Source organism: Petaurus breviceps, unplaced genomic scaffold, assembly GCF_028583685.1.
Source record: "Petaurus breviceps papuanus isolate PSGF00001 unplaced genomic scaffold, PetGlider_PUasm1.0 187, whole genome shotgun sequence".
Classification (NCBI taxonomy): Eukaryota; Metazoa; Chordata; class Mammalia; order Diprotodontia; family Petauridae; genus Petaurus; species Petaurus breviceps.
Window position 1 is genome coordinate 23,122,094 of NW_027185799.1, and position 24,203 is coordinate 23,146,296.

A 24,203-nucleotide genomic window follows, 5' to 3' on the forward strand; every position below is an offset into this window, starting at 1 on the left:
CTTCATCTTTGTCATTGTCTCCTCAGAACCTCGCACAATATCTGGTACATCTTGTAGGGAGTAGGGCCACGGTTGGGGAATCTATACCCATGACTTTGTTGGCATGGGGAACTCCCTGTCAGAAAAGTCCTTTGGCTAAATCGATGTGTACCTGTTCCACAACTTAGAGCCTTGAAGAGTTTCCTGGGACAGGAAGAGGTTAAATCACATAGCCAATATGTATCAGGTAGGACTTGAAATCAGGTCTCCTTCCAAGCCATCATTATGGCACACTGCCTTTCACTTGGCATAGAAAGGGAACTTTTTGAGTGAATGAATGAATTTTTCCTCAAGGATTCAAAGCTAGGAAGTGTGTGTGTTGGGGAGGGGGAAAGGGGTTTGGGGCACATGGGAGACACTCAACCCTGGTATTTTTTCCCTGCACTAAACTTCCATGATAAAGTGACCTCCACATGAAAGGGAACCACCCAAGTTGGAGCTAAGTTAACAGCTTCATCTCATTTAGATTTTATAGGGAATTGTCTCCACATGCCTTAGAGCACATAGTTTCCTCTCCCTTTCTAATACTCTCCAAAGTTCCTTGTTTAGCTATGTTGTAGAAAGAAGAATATCAGTATCAGCCTCTTCCAAATCACATTTGACACAATTCTTATGACAAGTTCTCCTGAAGCTATTTAAAGAATTCCATCTAAAGAAGCCCCCATGGATGATGTAGTAATATGACTGCTCATTGAAGTTATCCCTGGTGCTAAGAGGGAAGTCTGTGTATTATTGAAAATAACTATGGATACATGGAGTGACAGAGTGCAAATAGTTCTTTATGAGGTCAGAGTATTCTGATAATTGTTCTGATAATAGTTGCTTTTAGGAGGCTGTAGATAGGGTCTGTAATTAGTCATGAATAAGACACCCCTGCCCCACATCCAGTTGACTTAGCACTCTCTGTATATAAGCTGCCATGACTGAATTGGCAGTGGTCCACATGGGTCATTAAGGTGGCAAAATGGTGGAACATTCTGCTACATAGTCATTTTGATGGAGGACATAGTCTTAAAGGAATCATTAATGACTCTAGTATACCTGACTTTCACAAAATTACACAAGCTTAGATTTGGAAGGAAGCTCAGTCCTCCTTGTATCTAAACATGAAGCCTCTCATGACATCATTGACATGGATTTATCTGACCTTTAATTGAAGACCACGTGTGAAAAAACTTAATACCTCTTAATACATCTCACTCATTCCACTTTGGAATAGCTCTAATTGTAAGGAAGTTTGTCCTTACATCTGCTGTTTCCACACATTGTTTCCAGTCTTGCATCTGGAACCAAGAAGAATAATTCTAATCCTCTTTCCAGTTGCCAATCTTTCAGATATTTGAAGAAAACAGTCATGTTTCCCTCTCTCTCTCCTCAAGGCTTAAAGTTTAAACCTTAGGTTCTTCAGGTGCTCTTACTATGATGTGAATAGCAAGGCCCCTCATCATCCTGCTCTCTGTCCTGTGGATAACCTCTAGTTTGTAGATGACTTTCTTGAAGTATGCTAAGAAGGACTGAACACAATATTCCAGATGTGATGTGAGGAGGGCATACTATTGTGTCTGTCATGAGTGATATTCTGGCAAATGTTTAACAACCAACTCTATAAGGGGATGGGTGGGAAGTATGCACACACCGGTGTAAAATGTATCATTAACATTTTCTCCATCTCTTTTTTTTTTTGGCTTTTTGGAGGGGGGACAGCAGGGCAATTGCGGTTAAATGACTTGCCCAAGGTCACATGGCTAGTAAGTGTTAAGTGTCTGAGGCCAGATTTGACTCCAAGGCGGGTGCCTATTCACTGCACCACCTAGCCTCCCCTCCATCACTTTCTTAAGTCTGAACCATTATGATAAAGCCCTGATTTATCTTGTTTTCCAGTTTCAGAGGTATAAAAACCTTATGTTGAAAATTTAACAATCAGAGCTAGTTCGACTATCTCTAACATGCTCCTATCACCTCCCTCATTCTGGAGACTGTGTTTTCCTAATGCAACCTAAAATCTTATGTGTTTGTAAAAACATATCAAAAGCAAACAGAAAATGACTGAAATCAATATTCATATGCAAACTCCCACTTTCCAATTCACTTCTACTCAGCTGGAAGCTGCCTTTCTGTTGTGATGTTGATGTTGCTTCTGCTGCTGTTGTGATGTTGTTTTAACTAACAGTCATCCATGAGCAATAGGCCTAACAAATTGTAACTCTCCCAGGAAATAGCTCAGGAGAACATCTCCAAGAAAGAGTGAGTAAAAATAAAAACTGAAGGAGGAAAAGAAAATTGCATGCCCATTTGCATTAGCTAATTAGTAAAATCATTTTGCCTGTTCTCCTGTGCCTTTCTTTTTCTCACTACACTTCAGACTTCCTCTTTAATGTTCAAATCCGAAATGATTTATTTAGTGTACAGTTAGAAAGGAAACACTCAGAGGAGTATTGTCACTTGATTTAAGCCCCCTCCCCCCTTCCAGTTTAACTCTATGGAGGTAGGTGAATCCTGTGTCAGATCGTCAGAGATTGCTTTCAGGGAAGAAAGCACTAAGGCCCTGGTATGCTGAAGAAAGTCGCTCCCTTCCAATAAGCTTAGATCGAAGCTTTTAATCTTGCAAGTGAGACCCCATCTCAGCACATTCATAGGTGCCTGAATATGTTTTCTAGGAAAACTCTTTTTAGAACTGTACATTTTGAAACATTCCCTGAAAGGAAAAGGTGCTCTCGTCCAGGTGTGCTACTCCAGTCTAATGTAGTTGCTTAAGAATACATAGAAATGGCAATTCTATTCATTTGCATCAAGTTTTGGAGGTAGAAAACTCTATAGACTTTTTTTTCACGATCAGGCTGCTAAGGGGAATTAGGTTTCTTTTTAAAAGAAAAAAACATCTATGCCTCTTCATGTACACATACTTCCTAGGGTTCATTTCCTTTAAAGTCACATTCTAAAGAGGTAGTAATGCTTGCTTCTTTCCCCTATGTGGGGAAATACCCTGAAACCAGCATAATTATCTATCTATTTATATAATGAATAATTATTATGTAATAAAAGTAATTATCTAATAATTTACCTAATTATGTATTCAATATCTTGGGGAGGGACTGGACTTGATGTAACATTGGGACTTTTTTTTTTAAGTTGTAATGGACTTTATTATACTCATCTCTAATATACAACTCATAAGCATAAATTTTAGACATCTATTTTCAGCACATAAAATGTTAATGGTAGATATATTTGAAGAGTGGCACAAAGTATCAACCCTGTTGGCATCCTCAGATGGAAGTATGTGCACACTGTCTTGCTGTGCTAGCATGAGTTGGGTTTGAGACTTCAGTATTAGCTGTTTGGCAACCCTTCTTGAAACTTGCTTCTGCTAGGATCTACAGCCCATCTCTCTTATGAACTCGAGATACTTCCCACTTTACTTGACTGAGGCACAACTTATCCCTCCCAGGTGGCCTTGCCTGCCAGTTCTTGACAGCCAGGATGTCATTTCCGTGATCTTCTCTGACTATGACTCTTCACAGAAAGGCCCACAACAAAAGGAACAACAAAACCTGATGCTGTCAGCATTCATTTTTGGAATCCTTGATAGCCCTCCATGGTCACAAACCTGGCAGTGACCTCCATTATTCCTCCATCTTCCCAGAAGTATTCACTCCCCAATCAGTAACTGTGTTTAGGACATACAGCTTTATGGAAATGGACTCCTTCTCTTCCAAAGAACATTAGTGCTCTGGGTCCAAGCATCCTGGGAAACATAATCCTTTTCCAACCCAGCCTTGGCTCTTGCAACAGTTTCATAGGGAAAGAAATTAAATTAGTGAATAAAAGAAATTTGACCTACCTCACTTCACAGAGGGGCAGATTATTATTCTTTCCAACAGTCTTACTTCATCATAAAGTATGAACAAATTTAATACATAAATAACTTCAGAGTTACCTGAGTTTTTGTATTTGTGTCTCTAGTGCATAGCAAGTCAACAAATCAAATAAAGTCCACAAGCATTTTTTAAGCATTCACTTTGTGCCAAAAACTGTCCCAAGCACTGGGAATATTAAGAAAGGCAAAAATAATTCCTGCCCTGAAGGAGCTCCCATTCCACCTAGGGGGGACAATATGTGAACAATTATTTACAACCAAGATATATAGAGATAAAGGGTAAACGAAAGGTACTCTCAGAGGGAAGGCCCTAGCATATAGCAGACCCTTAATGTTTACTGAATGAATGAATAGGTATTACTAAATATTCTCAGATAACACAAAATGTTACCTATAGGGAAGAACAACTTTGGTAGCCAGAGAACATCCATGTTGGATAATGTGTTCAGGGTTCAGGGTTTGGATCATTTTATAGAAAAAGTTCAGTCTACTCCTTCCCAGGACATGAGCTGTTCTTCAGTATTAAGTGAAAAGATTTGTCTTCTTCATGCTAATTATTTTTTTAATTGTAGAACATATAAGTTGTTGTTATTCAGTCTTTTTCAGTTGTGTCAGACTCTGTGACCCCATTTGAGATTTTCTTGGCAAAGATACTAGAAAAATTTTCCATTTCCTTCTTCAGCTCATTTTACACATGAGGGAACTGAGGCAAACAGGATTAAGAGACTAGACCAGAGTCACTGCTAGTAAATGTCTTAGGTCACATTTGAATTCAAGTCTTCCTGCCTCCCAGGCTTAGAGCTCTATCCACCATGTCATCTAGTTGCTCTAGAGCATGTTAAGTATAGTTAAGCAAATTTTAAACCACAGGACAATATTTTCCATATTTTTCAAGTACATGAAAAACTGAAAAAAATTGGGTTTTTGTTTTGTCTTTTGGTAATCCTACTAATAGTTCAGACCATGTACTCTAGTGGTAAGAATAAAGGTAGAGAATTCAGAAAGACCTAAAAATTCAGCTTCTGATTTGTTACGTAGCTGTATACTGGTATCGTTGTTTCTTGCTTCTCACCTACAAGCATGATTGGTGGATGAAATTTTCCACTTTTTTTTTTTAATATAGCCTACTAACTCCTGAAGAAATATTTTGACATCTTTGAAGACCAGATGCTTTGGCTTACAGAATCAGAAAAAAATCCTAATATTCACAGAGAGTTATCAATGTTTATATTCCCTATAAGGAAAAGCTTGTCTCACTCAAGACCTTTTTCCCCTGGACAAAAATACAAAACTTCTATTATGTCCTGTTCTATTTCTTTTCCTCACATATAATTATTTTAGCCCCTTTCATTTTTTTTTTTAAGCAATCGGGGTTAAGTAACTTGCTCAAGGTTATACAGCCAGTTATTTCTGGGTGTGGTGCTGAGTATCTGAGCCCAGATTGATCCAGGTCATCCCGACACTGGAGCCGGTGCTCTTACTCGCTAAGCCACCTGGCCGCCCCTAAGCAATTGGGGTAAGTAACTTGCTCAAGGTTACACGGCCAGGTATTTCTGGGTGGGTGCTAAGTGTCTGAGCCCGGGATTCGATTTCCAGGTCTTCCTGACACTGGAGCCGGTGCTCTTACTCTCTGTGCTACCTGGCTGCCCCCCCTTTTATTTTCAAAGAGAAAAAAAATTATTTCCAACCATACTATGTCACTATGAATAGCAGTGAAATGATATATCTGAAGTCAGTGAAATGATATATCTGAAGTCAGAGGACCTACATTTGAATCTTAACTCTGCTAGTTACTATCAATGTGACCCTGGACAAAAATGTTTTTAACATTTCTAGCTTTACTTTGCTCTTCAGAGTCGAGAGTTGGAAGAAATGGTCTCTAAGATCCCATGTACCTCTAAAATCCAGAAAAATAAAATGTAAGCAAGGGAAATCAGCCTCAGTTGATCTTGGGTCAGTTAGCCTCCCTATTTTTCTTTTGATCTGAACTAAAAAGGACAGATATATTCTGGTCCATGATTGATCGATCAATCTATCTATCTTCTTTATTTTTTGTCCACTTCAGCATATGACAGACATGCAGTATGAATGCAGCATATTTGAGGCATTTCAAACACTTTTTGGCCATACATCAGCCTAATTGGTCTAAATGTATTTTATAAGCTTTTGCTCAGACTCTCAATGGAAACTCTATATCATTCATCTCAAGTAACAGGATTTTAAATTATTTAAACCTCACATTGGTTTTATAGGATCCCCTGAGACTCTTTTTGAAGAACTAGTAATTTTTTTTCACATCACAGATTTAAATGTTCTTTGTAACCAAAACAAATCATCTCATTTCAGGAAAAAAAAAACACACTCTTATATTGAGCATTATCATTTTATAGATTTACAAATTATTTCACCATTTCTCCAAACAAGCACATTTGGAAATTGTGATTGCCCAAGATGTAATGACTTATGTCTTTTAAAATTTGATGGATGAGTACTTTATCTATCCAACCATATATTTTAATGCCTGAATGTAATTTCCTGATATGTTTCATAACACTGAACTGAGAACAAAATTATATTTTTCTTTATAGTACTTCAAAGTTTTAACTACTTTTCTGCTTATTTTAGTCAACAATTGCATTTTATTTTTCTCCAGGGCAACTGAATGTTTCACTGTTCAGTATTATTCCTGATACAGAAATTTGGTTTATACTGGCACCAAAGGAGCAATTTTCCTGTATTGGGACTAAAAAAAAAAGCATTCCAGAAAGAAGTGAGGAAAAAAAGTCTAATGTGAAATAAAACAGCAAAGACTTTTAAAACACAAATTGCAAGAAATCAGATTTAGTCTATTTACTTTTACCTGACTTTGAAAAAGTTAATGGAAACTGATGAATATATGGTATAAACATAGTTCATGTTTCTTGCAGGTTAAATGTGACCAGTATTGGCCCAGCAGAGGCACAGAAACATATGGGTTGATTCAGGTGACACTGCTAGATACTGTGGAATTGGCAACATACTGTGTTCGAACATTTGCACTTTACAAGGTGTGTTTTTCCCCTTCCTCTTCCCTTTTCTGTTATTTAAAGAAAGCTTCTTTTGAGAAATCAGATTTCTTAAGGCTTTACTTAAATCTTGATCCCACTGGCAACAGTGAAGAATGAAATAATTCCTCCACTATCACTGTGCAATTTTTCTCCTTGTCTGGAGGTTTATCACAGTAAATATGGAGCTCTTGCTCTGAACAAAAGTTTACTTGAATGAAGAATTAGCTGCAGAACTCAGATTCTTTGCCAGCTCCTCTTCAGAGATGTAATAGGAGCTCTCCTGATATTTGAACCAGAAAATGCATTTTCTTTCTCTTAAGAAATATTTTCCCTAGAAGATGTTTGCAGTTTTTTTTGTTGTTTACTTGAACTTCCAAAAGAATATCTGTTACTAATAGAGATATAACCATTACCAACATTGACTCTCAGGTCTTTTCGGGTATTTTCTTCCTCATTGGAGTACAAGGTTTGGGAAATGGTCTTGGTTAAAATGGAAATTTTAACGTGTTCTCATTTAACAGAATGGTTCAAGTGAGAAGAGGGAAGTGAGGCAGTTCCAGTTTACAGCGTGGCCAGATCATGGGGTACCAGAGCATCCAACACCTTTCCTAGCTTTCCTACGACGAGTCAAAACCTGTAACCCTCCAGATGCTGGTCCTATGGTTGTTCACTGCAGGTAAGCCCCATGTCGATGTTTATAGATGCAGCCAAGAGAAGGCCTCAAAAAGAGAGATAGTTACCTATATTTTAATTTTGCCCTAATCGATAACTAAGATGTTGAATGGGTACACTGAACATTGTTTTTTTTTTTCACAAAATATTAGTATATTGAATCTGATAAAGACTTTGAAATTAAGAACATGGGTACTTTGTGTATCTCTCTTTTTATCAAATGAAGTTCATTACTGAAGGGCAGATCAAACTGTTAATTTCTTATAGTAGGTAGGCCTCTTCAGGAATCTAAGAAGATAACATAAATCCAAGTGAGAATTAAGAGAAATAGGGAGGATTCTATTGTAGCTCAGGGGAACAAAGAATGCTTCATGGAGGTTGTAAGATACAAGTTGGGTACTGAATGAAAAAAAGCAATTCAACAGGCAGACATGTAGAGGATGTTCTGGGAAAACTAATGAAAGCAGGAAATGGTACAACAGAATTAAAGAATTGTCAGCCAGCATAGTTGGATCGTAGCCTTTATGAAGAAGAGTAGAATGAAATCAACTGGGAAAGGCAGACTGAAGCCAGACTATGGATAGCCTGAATTGCCAGGAGGAGATTGCATTTCATTCTATGGGCTAGGCATCTCTAATCTTTGTCAGTCTACTGAAGCCTATAAACCCTTTCTAAGAATAATGCTTTTAAGTGCCTGCATACTATAAAATTACAAATGAAACCAATTGTATTGAAAAAAAATCGGCATTAAAATGGTACAAAAAGTATTCATGACCTCCTGAAATCTATCCAGAGACCTCTTGGGTATCCATAGGCCCTCCATTAAGAAACCTTGTTATATATAATGAGAGATATGGGAGGGGGGGCAAACCCTACAAAAAATCTTGCCATAGTATGAAGCATAGAACAATATGAAAAATGCATTGGAGGGAGGAGAAACTGGAGGCAGCAAAATTCATTAGTAGGCTATTAATAATACAATTAATTAATATTTAATTAACAATATAATTAATTTAAGTGAGAGATGAGGGTCTGAACTAAGATGTCATGGAGTAGAGTAGAAAGGATGATATGAATTCAAAAGCTATTTCTGAAGTCAAATTGATAGTTTTTGTTAAATGATTGAATTTGGGGAAGAAAGAATGGTTCTTAGGAACATACCTGCCTTCCCAGCAGAGAAATGGGAGACTACAGATACTGATTGTTGTATACTCTATCATGTGGTCACTATATTGGAATTTGGGGGGGGGGAGGGTGAAAGTATAGGGTGCTGGGGAAAAGATATCTTCAAATGTCTATTGTAAAAAAAAACGTCATCATTAATTTAAAAGAAAAAGTTTGAGGTTTCTAGGCTGAAAGACCAAGAAGCTAGTGGTGCCATCACCACAAATAGAAAAGTTAGGAGGGCATCCAGGTGTTGAATGATAGAGAATGAATTTAGCTGTGAACATTTGGGAGTTTGAGTTTCTAATGGGACATCCAAATGGAAATGACCTCTACATAGAGATGGTAATTGAAGACATATGGGTAGATGGAATTGCCAATGGAGAAAGTGTAGGTGGAGTAGATGTAAGGGCCCAAGTCACAAGCATCTTAGGAGATATCATATAGAGGAAGCAGGAGGAAGGAAAGAAAAAAAAAACTAGCAAAGGGTACTACAATGTTATAGTCAGAGAAGTAGGAACTGAACCTGAAAAGATAAATATTACTAGTTGTGGCTAGGGTCAAGTTGACCACTTCTTGGAAATGTTACATGATTGATTAGGTGCCAGTTGGACTAGATGGCCTCAAGGTCCTTGCTGCTACTATAAAAATTTCTGTGATACAGTGATCTCTGAAATGCTAACGGTGAAATCTTCTCTATTTAAATTATCTTTGGCACAGTTGAGAAGAGGTAACTAGGCAAGAGGCAACAGTGTAAATGACAAATTTTTAATTTTAGCATTAGCTTCAGCAGAACAGATAAAATAATCATTGTAGGAATTCAGAGGAAATTTCACCGTTATGTCCTTTTTTTTGTTCAAATGAACAGCTTAAAAGCAAAGGGTAATATCTCTGCCAAGTGGATTTTATAAGAAGGTAGGATATTTTCAGAGGAATCAGATTGGAGCAAGGAATGGAAGAAAGGAAAGGGCAGAAAGGGGGAAATGAAAGCACTTAGGGAAAAATTAATGTATATCTAAGGATTATGTCTCCTATCTAGCAATTAATATATTGAGAGTAAAAAGAGCCAATAAGAATGAAAAGAATAATTCTGAAAAGCACTCAAGGGCAAGGAAGAGTCCCAAGGAAGGCATAAAACAAGAAGCCCAGAGAAACTGGAAAGATTAAGGTTTGGGATAAGAGACTAATTGATTTTTTAATAAAAAAATGAAAATAATTTTTATATAGAAGGTAAGGCAAACATGAAATAGGAATAGGTTCCAACTTATTAATGAGTTATGATTCTAAAGTTCATTTCTGTGTTGGCTGTTTGGAACCTGCAGCACATTTTTATACAAAAGTAGTATTCTAAATGGTTAGGTTCCAAGAACATACCACAAAGGCCAATTTAATCCATTATTCAGTTCAGTTCAGTTCAGTTCAGTAAGCATCTACTTAAGTACATACCCTATACACTGTACTAAGCACTGGGAAAGACAGAAACATAAAGAAGGCATCATTCTCCTCCTCGAGTTTACCATACAGCATGAAAACAAAGTCTCTTACAAATAATTGTGCAAAATAGAAGGTCATAATAGCATATGGGGGGATAGGGAAATATTTTGAGAGTTCTTAAGAAGGAAAGATTTTTTCTGAGTCACCGAATTCTTAATTTCTCAGCCATTTGAGGACAATCTTAAGATGGGTAAGATTTAAAATCGTAGAGAAAGTCTGCCTTAATAGTATAAAATTGTTGCCATAAGAAAACTTACTAGAGGTTCCAGCTTCCTTCTACTCTACTTGTTGAGAGTGAGGGCTACTCTCCCCCATTTTCTGAACCAACTTTAGCCATCTAGGGCATGTAAATGGTGGAGGAAGGCTTGACTGAACATGAAGCCTTGGTGGCAGGATCCAGATCTCTAGAGAGAAGTGACAGTTTGGGTCTCTGGAGGACAATTGAATGTTCCAGTTTGAAGGTAATGAGTGCCTATGGAGAAAAGTAGATAAAATAAAAGCAAAGGGATGAAGTATGTAACATATGAGCAATATCTCTGAAAAGACATTCCTTCTGAAGCACATTAGGTTGTGAACTAAAATTAATGGTTAAGCCTAGGACAATCAAAGGTCCCCACATCAGATCTTTTGAACAGGAGTTCTTTGTTCTCTCTTCAGCATCCTAGTGGTTATTTTCCAATGGTAGACTAAAGAAACTTTTCCCAAACTCTTCCTAATTCATAACCAGCCTAACTTTCAGAGAAGAGAGGGAGAAATAGGACAGAACAACAGAACAGAGTACAGTTTGATCCATAATATACTAGCTTTGTTATTCTGAAAAATTAATGTAGTACCAATGCATCACAAAAGTGAGCACCCCCAAAAAATGCATCATCCATCCCTTTGTATTGAGACATCTCCTTGACATTGTTTAATATTCTTTTGTGTATCTGGTCACATCTAAGAAACTAACTCATATTAGGAGCTTATTTAGTTACCCATGAGAAGTTAGTCCAACAAAAAGGAAAATGCCCTTTTGAAGTTCAAAGAGATTTAAGAAGATTTACAACTAACAGTAAATATAAAACACACCAGTGAGTGCCATTTACAGAAGGGTACAATGCATATTTGTGTGTGCATTTTAACTTTTCTACCTGAGTCTTGTCCTAATTTATTCCATTCAAGTGTCTCTTTTGACTGCAAATATTACCAGAATATGTGATGGATTTGGGGTGTTGACAAGCTTGAACTGTGGACTCAATTATTTCTAAACCTGGAATTCATTTTCATGTGTAAAACAAGTAAGATGAGAGGCCAGTGTTCTGTACATGAAAGACAGTATTGTTAGGACTACTAGCATCTCTGGATAAAGAATCAGATCAAATGTCCCAGGTATATCCTTATTAATGGGAACATTTTTAAGTTTAGGAAAGTAATTGTACCACATGGAATGTATTAAGCTCACTTCTGTTCTTTTTATATATAACTGATCATCAAAAAAAAGTATATTACTAGTTCCTGAAACCAAGTAATGGTACAAAAACAAGCATATGTATTTCTAGAATTTTGAATAGATTTATCCCACTGTCAGAAAAAAATTCTTATTAAGTATGAGGAACTTAAATAGTAGCATTCATTTCTAATGTATACACATTAATGATGGAAGGAGATGCATTCATTTCTTCTTCAAATTGGATTAGCATAAATAAGCAGGTACAGATCACATCAGAATAAAATATTTCCTGGAAAGGAATTGAAATTGTTACAACTCTTTGCTTTCAGAACATTAGAGAAACGTTAGTAGCTGTTTCTGTGATATTAAATAAAACACGATCTTACTAATGGGAATTCTTACTATGTGATAGTGGAACTTTTATAAAACAAATATAATGTATTTGTTCATCCAATGTGAGTATTCTCCTTCTTCAAAGTAACCACTTTGATGGGCTAGACAGACATGATGATATTATCCATTTGTATCGCATTTATTAAACAATAATTAATTCAACATAAATTAACCCACTTGAGCCTGAAAATAATAACAGCAATTTTAAAAACTCAAGAGAATGACAGAATGTCAAGGTTGGATGGATCGTTAGTGGGCATCTACTCCATGGTATATCTGGTAAGGAACCTCATGGCTCATGGCTGATTGTAAGGCCCTCTACTAAGGAAAAATCCATCCCTCCTCAAACTGGCCCTATTCTACTTTTGGAAGACTCTAATTGCTAGCATTTTTTTTTCTCACATCAACCCCAAATTTGTCTTTTTTCAGTGTCTACCCATTGCTCCTGGTTTAACTCTCTATGACCCACAGAATAAATATCTCTCTCTCCTTAAGACAGCCTTTAAAACTCTTGAAGGCCATTGTGATGCTCTCCACCCCACCTGCTAAAGTCCTCTCCTCCAAGCCCAATGTCTGTATTTGAACATAACACCTTTTAGTATACAAAGCACTGTCTACATACATCATTGTAGGTTGAGTTGTGTGGTAATTGATACGTATCCAATGCTATTACCATTACTTGTAAAATTTTAGACATTTCCAGTTTTGGAAATTACTTGATACCTTTATGAATGATAGTCCATAAAATTAGTCTTCTTACTTTTGAGACACTTTAATTTTCTGAACCAGAAAAGCATTATTCTGCTCAATCATTCAGACTATTCATCCCATTTGGATCTAAGTCATTCTTAACTGCTTTCAGAAAACAATTCTACCCGTAAAAGACTACGTCTGATCACCCCTTAGAATGCTCAAAAGGACGTACCACTGTTGTTAAAGACAGTTCAAATGAGGGGAATCAAAAAAATTAGAATCAATAGTCCCATTGTGAAAACGAACAGATAGCTATATATACTCTAAGTGATTAATTTAAAGGCTACGACAAAATTTTTTTGTATGTTAGAATTTTTCTAACAAAATGAGTTGCATAAATTTATTAAACTTCATATAATTTCATAAATTTTAATTAGTGTTCAAAATATCACACCTACCAAAATGATCTCAGGATCATGGATGAGTGAAAGTCCCATTATTCTATTCCAATGGAAAGCCAAAAGGAAATGTTTAAGTAAGTAGCTTACCTTCTACTGTGAAGATATAACATGCATACAGTTAAATAAATATAAGATAATTTAAGCAGAGGGGAAAGTGATAACAACTAGAGGAAATAAGAAGGATTTCCTGTAAGATGTAACAAAGGCTAAGCCTTGAAGGATTTTAAGAGACGAAGGTCATTTTTGTCTTTGTATCTCTCTTGCCTAGCAAAGTGACTTTTGTGAATTAAATTAAATTCAACAAACATGTAAAAAGCATCTACTGTGTACAAGGAAATGTGTTAGCTTCTACAAATACAAAAATGAAATTATCACAAGGAGCTTACCTTGTGTGAATTCTAAGACCTCCTATTAAAGTCATGGAGGCAGAAGATGGAGTAGTGGGTTTGGGAAGAGAAATTAGGTTGCTTGGCTGTAACATAGAACATAAAGGTTAAATGGGACTGGAAAGGTAGCCTGGAGCCAGCTTTGAAAGGACTTGCCAAACACTGAACTATACAGGGAATTACTAGATAGGAAGGACTTACTTGTTTAATTAATAAAGTAACGATGAATAAATGTGTTGATTTGAAGTAAATTGAATATCATGTAATGAATAAAGTGAGTCAAGGACTTACAAAGATCGCTGTTCTTCTGTACTGTGCCTGTCATGATCACTAATACTTTTTGTTTTATATTTAAAGTGCAGAGTTTTATATATGTAGAAGAGGCTTTCCTCATTGGCTTCACCCTCCTTTTGAGGAATTCAGCATTTTACATATGGAAATGTATTTTCTTTCCTATGTCTGCAAAACCACCCAATATGTTTTTGTCCATCCATGGACATGTAGCTGATAAACCTTTCCATATTCCATTGTGGAAAACACCCAGATTATATGGTTCAAAATATATCTAGACAAGTAGAAAACATGTGATTGAATTGGTTATCTTGTCCATTTAGAATTTAAAGGCTTCCAAATTTCTCACTTGAGTTGATTTAATGACTAAAACTTTTTCAAAAGATGAATTAAGAATTCTACTAGTTTTCATGCAAAACTATGTTTTTTTGAATAGTCTTCTCCATAACCCTTTTATGTTATAGCTTTCATAGGCATTTTTCTTTCTTTTGGTGCATTTAAAGTGTTCCTAATGTAGTTCACACTTGAGAACCTTTCTAAAGTTGAGTTCCAAGAAATTGACCATGGTTCATATGGTATGCAGAATGTGGAAACTGAGACTGAACCAACAAAGGGCAACTAGGAAGGACCCTTTAAAAATGCACTTAACACTTGTGCCAAGTTATTCACAAAGAAACATCTGTAAAAACCTTATAGATCATTTAACCTAAAGCCCTCATTTTATTGCCCAAGATCACAAAATTAGTTTAAGGGAAGAGCAGAGACCAGGCTTTTGATAACTAGTTCACAGTTCTTTTCATCATCACTACAATTCACAACTTATTGTGAATTACTTTCACCACATAACCTTTCTCATTCAATTCAGTATTTCTAAGTGCCTATGCAAGGCACTACACATAATAACATACCTGATGCTTACTGAGTTCCATTGAGGAAATGGGAGGTTTGGGGCATTAAAGGAGGTGAAATTAAACCAGTTTAGCAACTTGAACCACTTTAGGAGAGAATATGTCTCAGTAGGGATGCCACAGTGGAGGAATTTTAACAACTGGAAGTGGAGTTGAGGAGTAGCATAAAGGTACTCCTAGGAGTTTGGGGGGAAAGCTAGAAATATAAATGAAAAGAGAGATGGGAAGATGCCAGGAAACAATGTGGTCCTCTTTGCTTGGAATCATGTTGGTGACAACCACCCCATGCCACTGAAAATTATTTCCTAAATCAATTGACATTCCCTAATAGGCTATTTATACCTCATTTGTAGTGGTACATCACCTTTGGTATCTCTCTGGTTCCAACGTTTTACCTTTTTCTGTAAGGGATCCTGTATGCTTGTCATTCACAAGCTATTTCCTCATCTCAGATGCTAGCCAAGTGTAACAGATGCTATTGTTGTCCCTTCTTTTGAATGAAGTGGGAAGTAGGGAGAGAAAGAAATTTGTTGGTATTGTTTTTTGTGCTGGAATAGAATTAAAAATCACTTATGGTATATTGTCCGCTGCTAACTATTCACTGAATTCTCTCTTTTTTTTATGTAATGCAATTTCACAGGATAAGAATCTGCCCCTATATTTGTCAACATAATGTAAATGACCTTCTCCATTCTACTGTAGCTATATTACAATTATAGTAATTCAGACTTCTCGTTTGGGATCTGAGCTATTTCTTGTGCACACAATTCTATTGACTCTGACCGTGCCATCTGCTGTAATCATTTATATTTCACACACACAATGTTTGTTATATGCCTAAATCCAACAAAGCAAAACTCTAAAATTTTCCACATAAATAAACAATTTTTAGAGTATTTTTAAACTCTTCTCAGTGGCGAGTAGAATTGAGAAGGTATGTTGAAGATTCTAAGGAACAGCTGCTGAAACTATCTCTTCCAACTCAGAAATACATATGTGATCCAACCCCCATTAGAGTACCAGAGAAAATCCAAAAGGCACTTGAATGCCTTTTCTTACTTAGCTTTCAAAATATAGTAGCTGAAGTTCAATTCTTGGAAAAGAAATTCATTCCTCTAGGTACAATACATACCACGAAAAATGTTGCTGGAACTAGCGGTGCCACAGCTAGGGTCCAAAGGATGTTCTTTCCAGTCCTAGCTCCTGGCCTCAGATACATCATCTCTAAAATGCAGAGTCTAGAAGAGATGAGTTGGATGTTCCCTCCCAGCCTGAATATTCTATGGTTCTGTAAGCTTCATTGTTTTCAGTTTACTGGATTGAATCCCTAATCCCATCAGCTTTCAAACACATTTCGAAAAATCCTCTTGGTTAAAAAGTTATTTCCCAGGCTAGAAAATTTTAGTCTGTTTTTTTGTTTAATAATTGCCATTGACATTCTTTCATATTCTTATCCAGACCTAAGAAAACCTGTCACAAATTTTAGAAAGAAGTGTCAAAGTCACCTCAATTTCTTTTTGATCTCATTACCTGCTGTCCTTTCAACCCTATCCAATTTCTCCAAAGTCCTCAATAGTAAGCACAACTTCTGGGTGTTTTAATAATTCTCCTGTATCCATCACTGTTCAGGTTTCTGTGCAGTCCATGAGGTCAATAGTACCTTGTTTCACATGCATTCTTGTAGCCAGGTAGGAGTGTTCCAAATTATATATATATATATATATATATATATATATATATATAAAAAGGGAGAATTATGATGAGTGGCCTCAATGAACCAGTACTTCCCAAGCAGGCCTTTTCCATGGAGTTAGTTTTAGATATAGGCTACTGTGGTATTTTGTTCTTGCATAAATTATTGCAGAGTTCTATTTCTGGTTCAGATGTTCTTAATCTTCTGAGTGTCATGGACCCCTTTGACAATCTCATCAAACCTATGAATCCTTCTCAAAATAGTATTTTAAAATAATTCAAAGAAATGCTACATTTCAGTTAGAGGTAGGGGGACAAAAATACATTTTTATTTCTTATCCATGTTCATGGATACTTAAACCTCAAACCACAAACATCAGCTGAATAACTTCTATTGACCAACCAAGATTTAGATCTGAAAAGAGCAGAGATGAAGTAGTCTAATCTCTCCCATATTATAGACAAAGAAACCAAGGTACAGAGAGCAATTATTTGTCCCAAGTCAGAGAGATAATAAATAGCAGGCCTAAAATTTGAATTTAGCCCTTTGGACTTTGTATGGTATAGTTTTTAATGCTATGTTGCCTCCAGGTTTTTGCTTATACTAAACACTTGGTGACCAAGTAATTTGCAATTTCCTTTTTGGATAAACCCTCCAAGTTTCCATAAGCTATTCTCTAATTACCTGAGAGGGATTTTCCCATTAGAATCATTCCTTAGAGGGGTTATATACATAATAGGGGATGGAAAAATTCTCCCAAAACATTTTTTTCTAAATTAATGGACTGAAGTCTAAAACCCCTAACAGGATCATCTTTGTGCTCAAAGTAGGAATTTGAAAAAACTTACTCATTCAGAAGTATCTTCAATCCTGTGAAGATAAAATAGAAATCTGCTCTCAAACATCTCCTGTAATGTTCTGTATGACATGGGCATTCATTAAATATTGTTGATTGACTGAATAGAATAGGAATTACACCCAGCATAAAGAACAGGTATCATGACTTTGCCAAAAAAAATCTTGTTATAAAAAAGAGAGAAAATAGTTTGTGCCCATCCTGGAAAGATCATTGAACTTATTCCAACACTGTCTAGCTTTGTGACTTTGCACAAGTCATCCTCTGTGAACCTTGGTTTTCTCATTTATAAGATGGGGATGTTGCCTACCCAGCCTTCCAGGCAGGAAGCTAAAATAGATAGTTAGGGTGGTGGATGATAGCACAATTTGTCTAGTGATGCAAGGTTTCCAGAGTACTCATTGCACAACTACCAGTGAAGAAGAACATGAGTATTATCCTAAATTCTATGCTCTTTTGATCCTTATTCTGAAATGAGGAAAATTGGGCACAGGGAGGCCAAGTGACTCTGCCACAGTCACCACATAATGTCTTATGGTACTTCTAGTCCCTAATAGCTGTTATTCTCTAAAATTCATATACTTAGCTAAAACTAAATAGTAAAAAAAAAGTTTTACACTTATATTTTTAAAAATTCTCTATTTAATGATAGCCCTTCTAATATTCCTCTAGATGTCTAGAAATAGAGGCCTCAGGAGTGAAATAGTGATGTGATGATGATGATGATGACGACGACGATGGTGATGGTGCTGGTGGTATCAAGGAGGAGGAAGAAGAGAAGCTGATATTTATATAATGCTTTAAGATTTACAAAGTGCTTTGAGTACATTTGACCCTTTGCACTCTTCTCCACAACAACTATTCTCAGCCATCCCTTCTCTCTTCAAGCTACCCACATGCTTAGATGTGTACTTCACCTCATACATCAACTGAAAATATTGAAACCATTTGCCAAGAGTACTTCCTTATTCCCTTTTCTCCTCATCTGATATCATTTAGACATCTTGCCCAGTTAACTCCTCTTAACCTCAGATCTCTGATGAAGTGCCCATTTTCCTTACCAAGACAAAGCCCTGCACATGACCCTTAATCCTATCCTCTCTTGCTCTCTCCAGAAGCTTGCCCACTGCCAACTATCATCCCTACACTCTTTCTTCTTCAGTCTCTTTCTATCTACTGACTCTTTTTTGGCTGCCTACAAACATGCTTACGTCTCTCTCATTCCTAGAATTCATTTGATCCAGCCATCCCCACTAGCTATTACACTATTTCACTCTTCCTTTTCTTAGCTAAACATTTTGAAGAGGCTGTCAGTACTTAGTGCTTCCACTTCTTCTGACACTCTCTTATAAATTGTTTGCAATTTAACTTCCAACCTCATCATGAAATTAAAACTGCCTTCTCCAAATTTACCAGTTACTTAAATGCCATATGTAATAGCTTGTTCTCGATGCTCATCCTTTTTAGTTCTATAACTTTTTATACTGCAGATCATCCCTGGAGAAGCTTTCCTCTCTCTGTCTTTATGACACTACTCTCTCCTGATTGTCCTATCTGTCCAACTCAATTGCCTTCGCTTGTTCATCATCTGTATCATGATCACTAATAGTGAGTGCCCCAAGGCTTTTTTTTGTATGTTACTATCTGATCTCAGCATGATCCATGGGTTCAGTTACTATCTCTGTGGAGATGATTCTCAAATCAGTATATCCAGATCTAGTATCTTTTATAATCTTTAGGCCCTGTTTACCAGATGTATTTTAAATACATATGCAGAAGTAGATGTAGGTTTCTCATACTCAATATGTTCAAAGCCAAAAATCTCCTCCCCCCAAAAGATCTTCCCTTCTTTAAAACATCCTTATTGTTGTGAAAGGCATTATCATCCTTCCAGGTAACCATGCCCACAATCTCAGTGTCATACTCAACTGCTCACTTTCATTCATCTTACATATCTAATCTGTTGCCAAATCTTGGCATTTATACTTTCCTCTCATCTATTTATCTGTCTGTCCATCAATCCATATATTTATACATCTATATATTGGAGAATCTATCTACATTAAAAATTGTCAACCTGGGGCGGCCAGGTGGCTCAGCAAGTAAGAGCACTGGCTCCAGTGTCGGGGTGACCTGGGGATCAAATGTGGGCTCAGATACTCAGCACCACACCCAGAAATAACTGGCCGTGTTAACTTGAGCAAGTTACTTAACCCCGATTGCTTTAAAAAAAAAAGAAATTGTCAACCTTTGGCAGCCAGGTGGCACAGTGAGTAAGAGCACCAGCCCTGGAGTTGGGAGTCCCAGGATCGGTTCCGGCCTCAGATACTTAGCACCCACACAAAATAACTGGCCATGTAACCTTGAGCAAGTTACTTAACCCCAACTGCTAAAAAAAAAAAAAAGACAGAAATTGTCAACTTAATTCCTAAACTTAGCCTATTGGGCAAGGAAGATTTTCAAGGCTGAAGTTAGAGGGGTGCTTTTTAACATTTTTGGGAAAAAGGAATGATCCCCAATCCTATGATGATCACTTGTGAAGGCAAGCCATTGGCATTCCCTCCAAGGCTTTGACCACTCTCTTTCTATCTCTTCTCCTATGTGTTAGAAAACAAAAGACCTGGTCACAGGACATTTTCTCTTATATACTGTGTTCTGAAATTCACTTTTTATCTTGGTTCAATTCAACTGAAACTTATTGGTTTGTAGTACCCAATAATAAACTCATAGGCTTAGTCAAGCATTTCCCAAAACTCAATAAGAGACTGCAAAAGTAGTAGAGTTAAAAGAAGCTTTGTTGTCATTTTTAATATCTGCTTAGAGGCTTAGAAATAAGCACATTTAAAATATCAGAAATAATAGTAGACATTCCCCTTGGATGTAATTCTTAAGAATGTTTCTTTGTTGCATGCATAATAAATACAGTATTTCTTAAATTGTTCACCATAGCTTTTCCTCAATTTCCTATCCACAATGTTCCCCAGCCCAAAATGTGTGTGTGTGTGTGTGTATATATATATATATATATATACAGTGTGATCATATCTAAGTACAGCTGTGTTTGAAAGCTTCTTTACTAAGCAATGGGAGCAGGGAAATAAGGATTTGACTTTAAAGTAATGATGAGGCTAGAGTAGATGGCCACTGAGATTACTTCCAGCTCTAGCACCTTATGATCTATATTCTGGGTATAAGTCCTGGAGATTTTGGTAAGGGGTGGGAAGCTACATTTCCAAGGGTACCAATTTTTTAAGTCCCCAATCACCAGAAATTTGGTTCATATATGCTTCATCTTTTCTTGATTCAGGGGTATCACAGCTGCTTTTCTGTACTGCAGGTCATGTTTTTATAGTTTTAGTCATCCCAAGGCTTATTGATGGCACTATTGATATTTCAGTAAGTGAAAATTATTAAGGTGAATTCTGCCCTTAAATTCTGTCAGGAGAAGAATATGTCAATAGCTGGGGGTGAGGGGGGGCAGAAGGAAGAGGTATATACAGAATGGGGTGCTAGCATTCTTCTCAGTCTGGTTCTGATTTATCAGCTTGTAAAAACAGAAAGTCAAACTCCAGCTATATACAAAGATGGCCCCATCCTTGACCTTGTCATCATCTACAATTGATTTCATTTCTATAACCAGTAACTGAAATTTCTTGAACCTAATGCAATCTTGTATAATTACATCTCTCCCTATGCCCTACTCCCACAAATATATTTTTTATCTTCACCATGATATATTCCGTATTTTGCCAGGCCATCAACCCTACTATGACCACTCTCTTCCTATCCCATTCTCAACCTCTTAGTAAACCAGTTCAGCCCCTACCCTTAATTCTCCGTCCCCTTACTCTGTTACACTGTTACCTCTAATGCTTTGCCACACCTCAACCCTGGATTCTTTCCACTATTTGCCTTCACTATTACCATACATATTCTGTGTGAATAAAGGTGGAGAAGCTCTTACAGACTAATTCCACTACAAATTTTTTATGTCGTTTCAATTTGGACCTGTAGTGCAGCAAGGCATCCTTCTACTCTTCTCTAATTATTTCCTTACCCCACTCTTTACATAGATCTTCCTAAACAATTTCTCTTTCCTCTCAAGCATCCAACAATGCATCTCCCCCTCAATCTCTCAGCTAAAGGCTTTACCTTATATTTTACCTCCTCAGAATATAAAGACTATTCATCAAGAATTCGTTCTTCATCATTCCTTATCTGACAACCCCTTCTCCTTTCACAGCCCTTTAAAACCATCCCCCAGCATTCCCTCCTTTCCTTCAGTGCCTGATAAAGCGCTCCTTTCTGTGGCTGACCCTTGAATTTACACCCTTGATCCCAGCTACCTTCAGTATCAGATTAGCCCCTCTTATCCCTTTTCTCTATCCCCCTCATGCTCAGCAAACAGCTCTGTCTACTGATTGTCTCAAAGATCAAATATATAATCTTTTGTTTGGTATTTAAGACTCTTCACAACCCAGCCCCTCCTTGCCTTTCTCATCTTCATATAAATAACTCTCCTCTTCACACTTTGCAGTGCAGCCATAATAGCTTTGATATTCTGTATAAGCAATACTTTCTCCTGAATTTGTACAGACTGTCCCACATGCCTTGAATGAACTCCCTTTTCACCTCCAAGTCTTAGAATCCCTTGTTTCCTTCAAGACCCAAACAAAGTACCACTTACCAAATGAGATAATATTTGGAAAGTGCTTTATATGGTGCCTGACACATAGTAGGTGTTATCTAAATACTTATTTCCTCTTCTATGCCCCTACCTTTCCTGATCTCCCAGGCTACCAGTGCAATTCCTCTCATAAATTCATTGTATTTATTTGGTAATCAGCTAGGTGGTGGACTTGCAGTTAGGAAGAACTGGATTCAAATCCTACTTCAGATACATTACTATGTAACCCTGTACAATAGTCATTTGACCTCTATAAACTTCTCTCAGTTTCCTCATCTATTAAATAGAGATAATAATAGCACCTATCTCTCAGGATTCTTGTCAGGATCAAATAAGATAACACATGCAAAATACTTGGCAAACCTTAAAGTACTATATAAATAACTATCATCATCGTTGTCGTCATCATCATCATCATCATTATCATTATCATTACTACATATATTTATATGTATATGTATTGTCTCCCTCATGTGAATGTGAGCTTCTTGAGGGCAGGAATTGTTTCCTTTTTTTCTCTGTTTCACTTTTCCAGCACTTAGCACAGTATCTTATAGACAGGAGAATGCTTAATAAATATTTTCAGATTGATTAAATAATTGACAAAATGATATCATGAATCACATTTATCAACCTTTGATAATCCCTCAACCAGCCAATACACACACGTTAAATATTTCCAATATCAGGCATAGTAGAATATAAAAAGTGGTCACAGTAGCAGCTCTGATGTATAACTTGTGTTACCTTGGACAACTGTTTCTAGCCCTCAGTTTGATTAGTCATAAAATTAAGGCATTGGGCTTAAAAAAAAAAAAATATATATATATATATATATATTTAAATGTCTATTTCTGTGAAGCTCAGTCATTTTATCATCCATTTATAATGGACTTAGACTAGATGGTGTTTAGTTGACCTTCAGACTCTAGATCTTGTCCTTAAGGGATTGACAACTTAGCTTGGGAAATAGGCTATTGACATATATGCAACACTGATATATATCACAACACAAGGTACTACTCTGCATAGTGCGAAAAGAGTTGGGGGTAGGCATCACATTCTTAAAAGAAATTCAGAAGGTGGAGAAGGTAGCACTTCAAAACAAAGAAAACAATGAAATGGGGCCATGTTCTAGCCTCTGCTCCATAGCTAAATGCCTGACTGTCCATTTTCTAATGTGTAAAAAGACCAGTTTGGAATATATTGTTTTTCTGTCACTAAAATTACATGTTTCTATATCAAATGGAGAAATAATTCTGCCAACTACACTATTCTGTGATGATGAGAAGAAATGGAAAAGGAAATGTGTTAGTTTCACATCTCTCTGTTAAACCCATAGAAAAAAATACACATATCATGGTAGACCTTGGCCTATTGAATGTATATATCCCAACTGTCAATATGCCAGATATATAAAAGGTAAATCTTATAGGGAAGTCTTGCAGAATTGAGATTTTGGCTAACACATGAAGGAGGTAAATCAAGGAGGCTGAAAATAAGAGAAAGCATTCCAGGAATGAGGGACAAGCCACTGAAAAGTCACAGTGAAGTGACTTGCTATAACAGCAAGCACGCTGGCATACCCAGGATGGCTGCTAGCACAGATTCTTTGATCTGCTTTTCTAAAGGAAAGCAACTCAAAAGGGGTTAACAATGTTAGTTTAATTAAACATATATCATTTACCTAGTTGAGGTGGAAAAGTTAGCATCCTGAACTTCAGCAAACAAACAAAAGTTACAGAGAAAAAAATACAGACATAGAAACAGACCAACAGACAGGGCTTCCAGCTGTCTGACCATTACATACATACATGCATACATACATACATACATACATACATAGTTAGTTACCAGAGAGAGGAGCATCTGAGGTTGCAAAGCCAGGGGACTCAACAGCTGCCCAGAGTCTCATCTGGCCAAATCACACAACTCTTCCCATGAGTGAGCCCCAAAACAAAACCTCACATCAGGGTATATATAGCCTTCTCCAGGGTCAGAGAACATCAACATCAAAACCCTGGTGATCCACTGCCCAATCACAAAGTAACAAGGTGTGGGCCTGTATCAGCAATGCCATATTCACAATGCCTATGGAGATTACAGATAT

General features: G+C 36.8%; 1 protein-coding gene across 15 annotated transcripts in view; it reads left to right on the forward strand.

Annotated features, from left to right (window-relative positions):
* Positions 1-24,203, forward strand: part of PTPRD (protein tyrosine phosphatase receptor type D) — a 2,782,277-nt gene that overhangs the window by 2,712,454 nt on the left and 45,620 nt on the right. For all 15 annotated transcript variants that reach the window (XM_069090737.1, XM_069090735.1, XM_069090734.1 and 12 more), the window contains 2 exons: positions 6,844-6,963; positions 7,485-7,639. In XM_069090737.1, the coding sequence (XP_068946838.1) occupies positions 6,844-6,963; positions 7,485-7,639 (275 nt within the window). The remainder of the gene's footprint in view (positions 1-6,843; positions 6,964-7,484; positions 7,640-24,203) is intronic.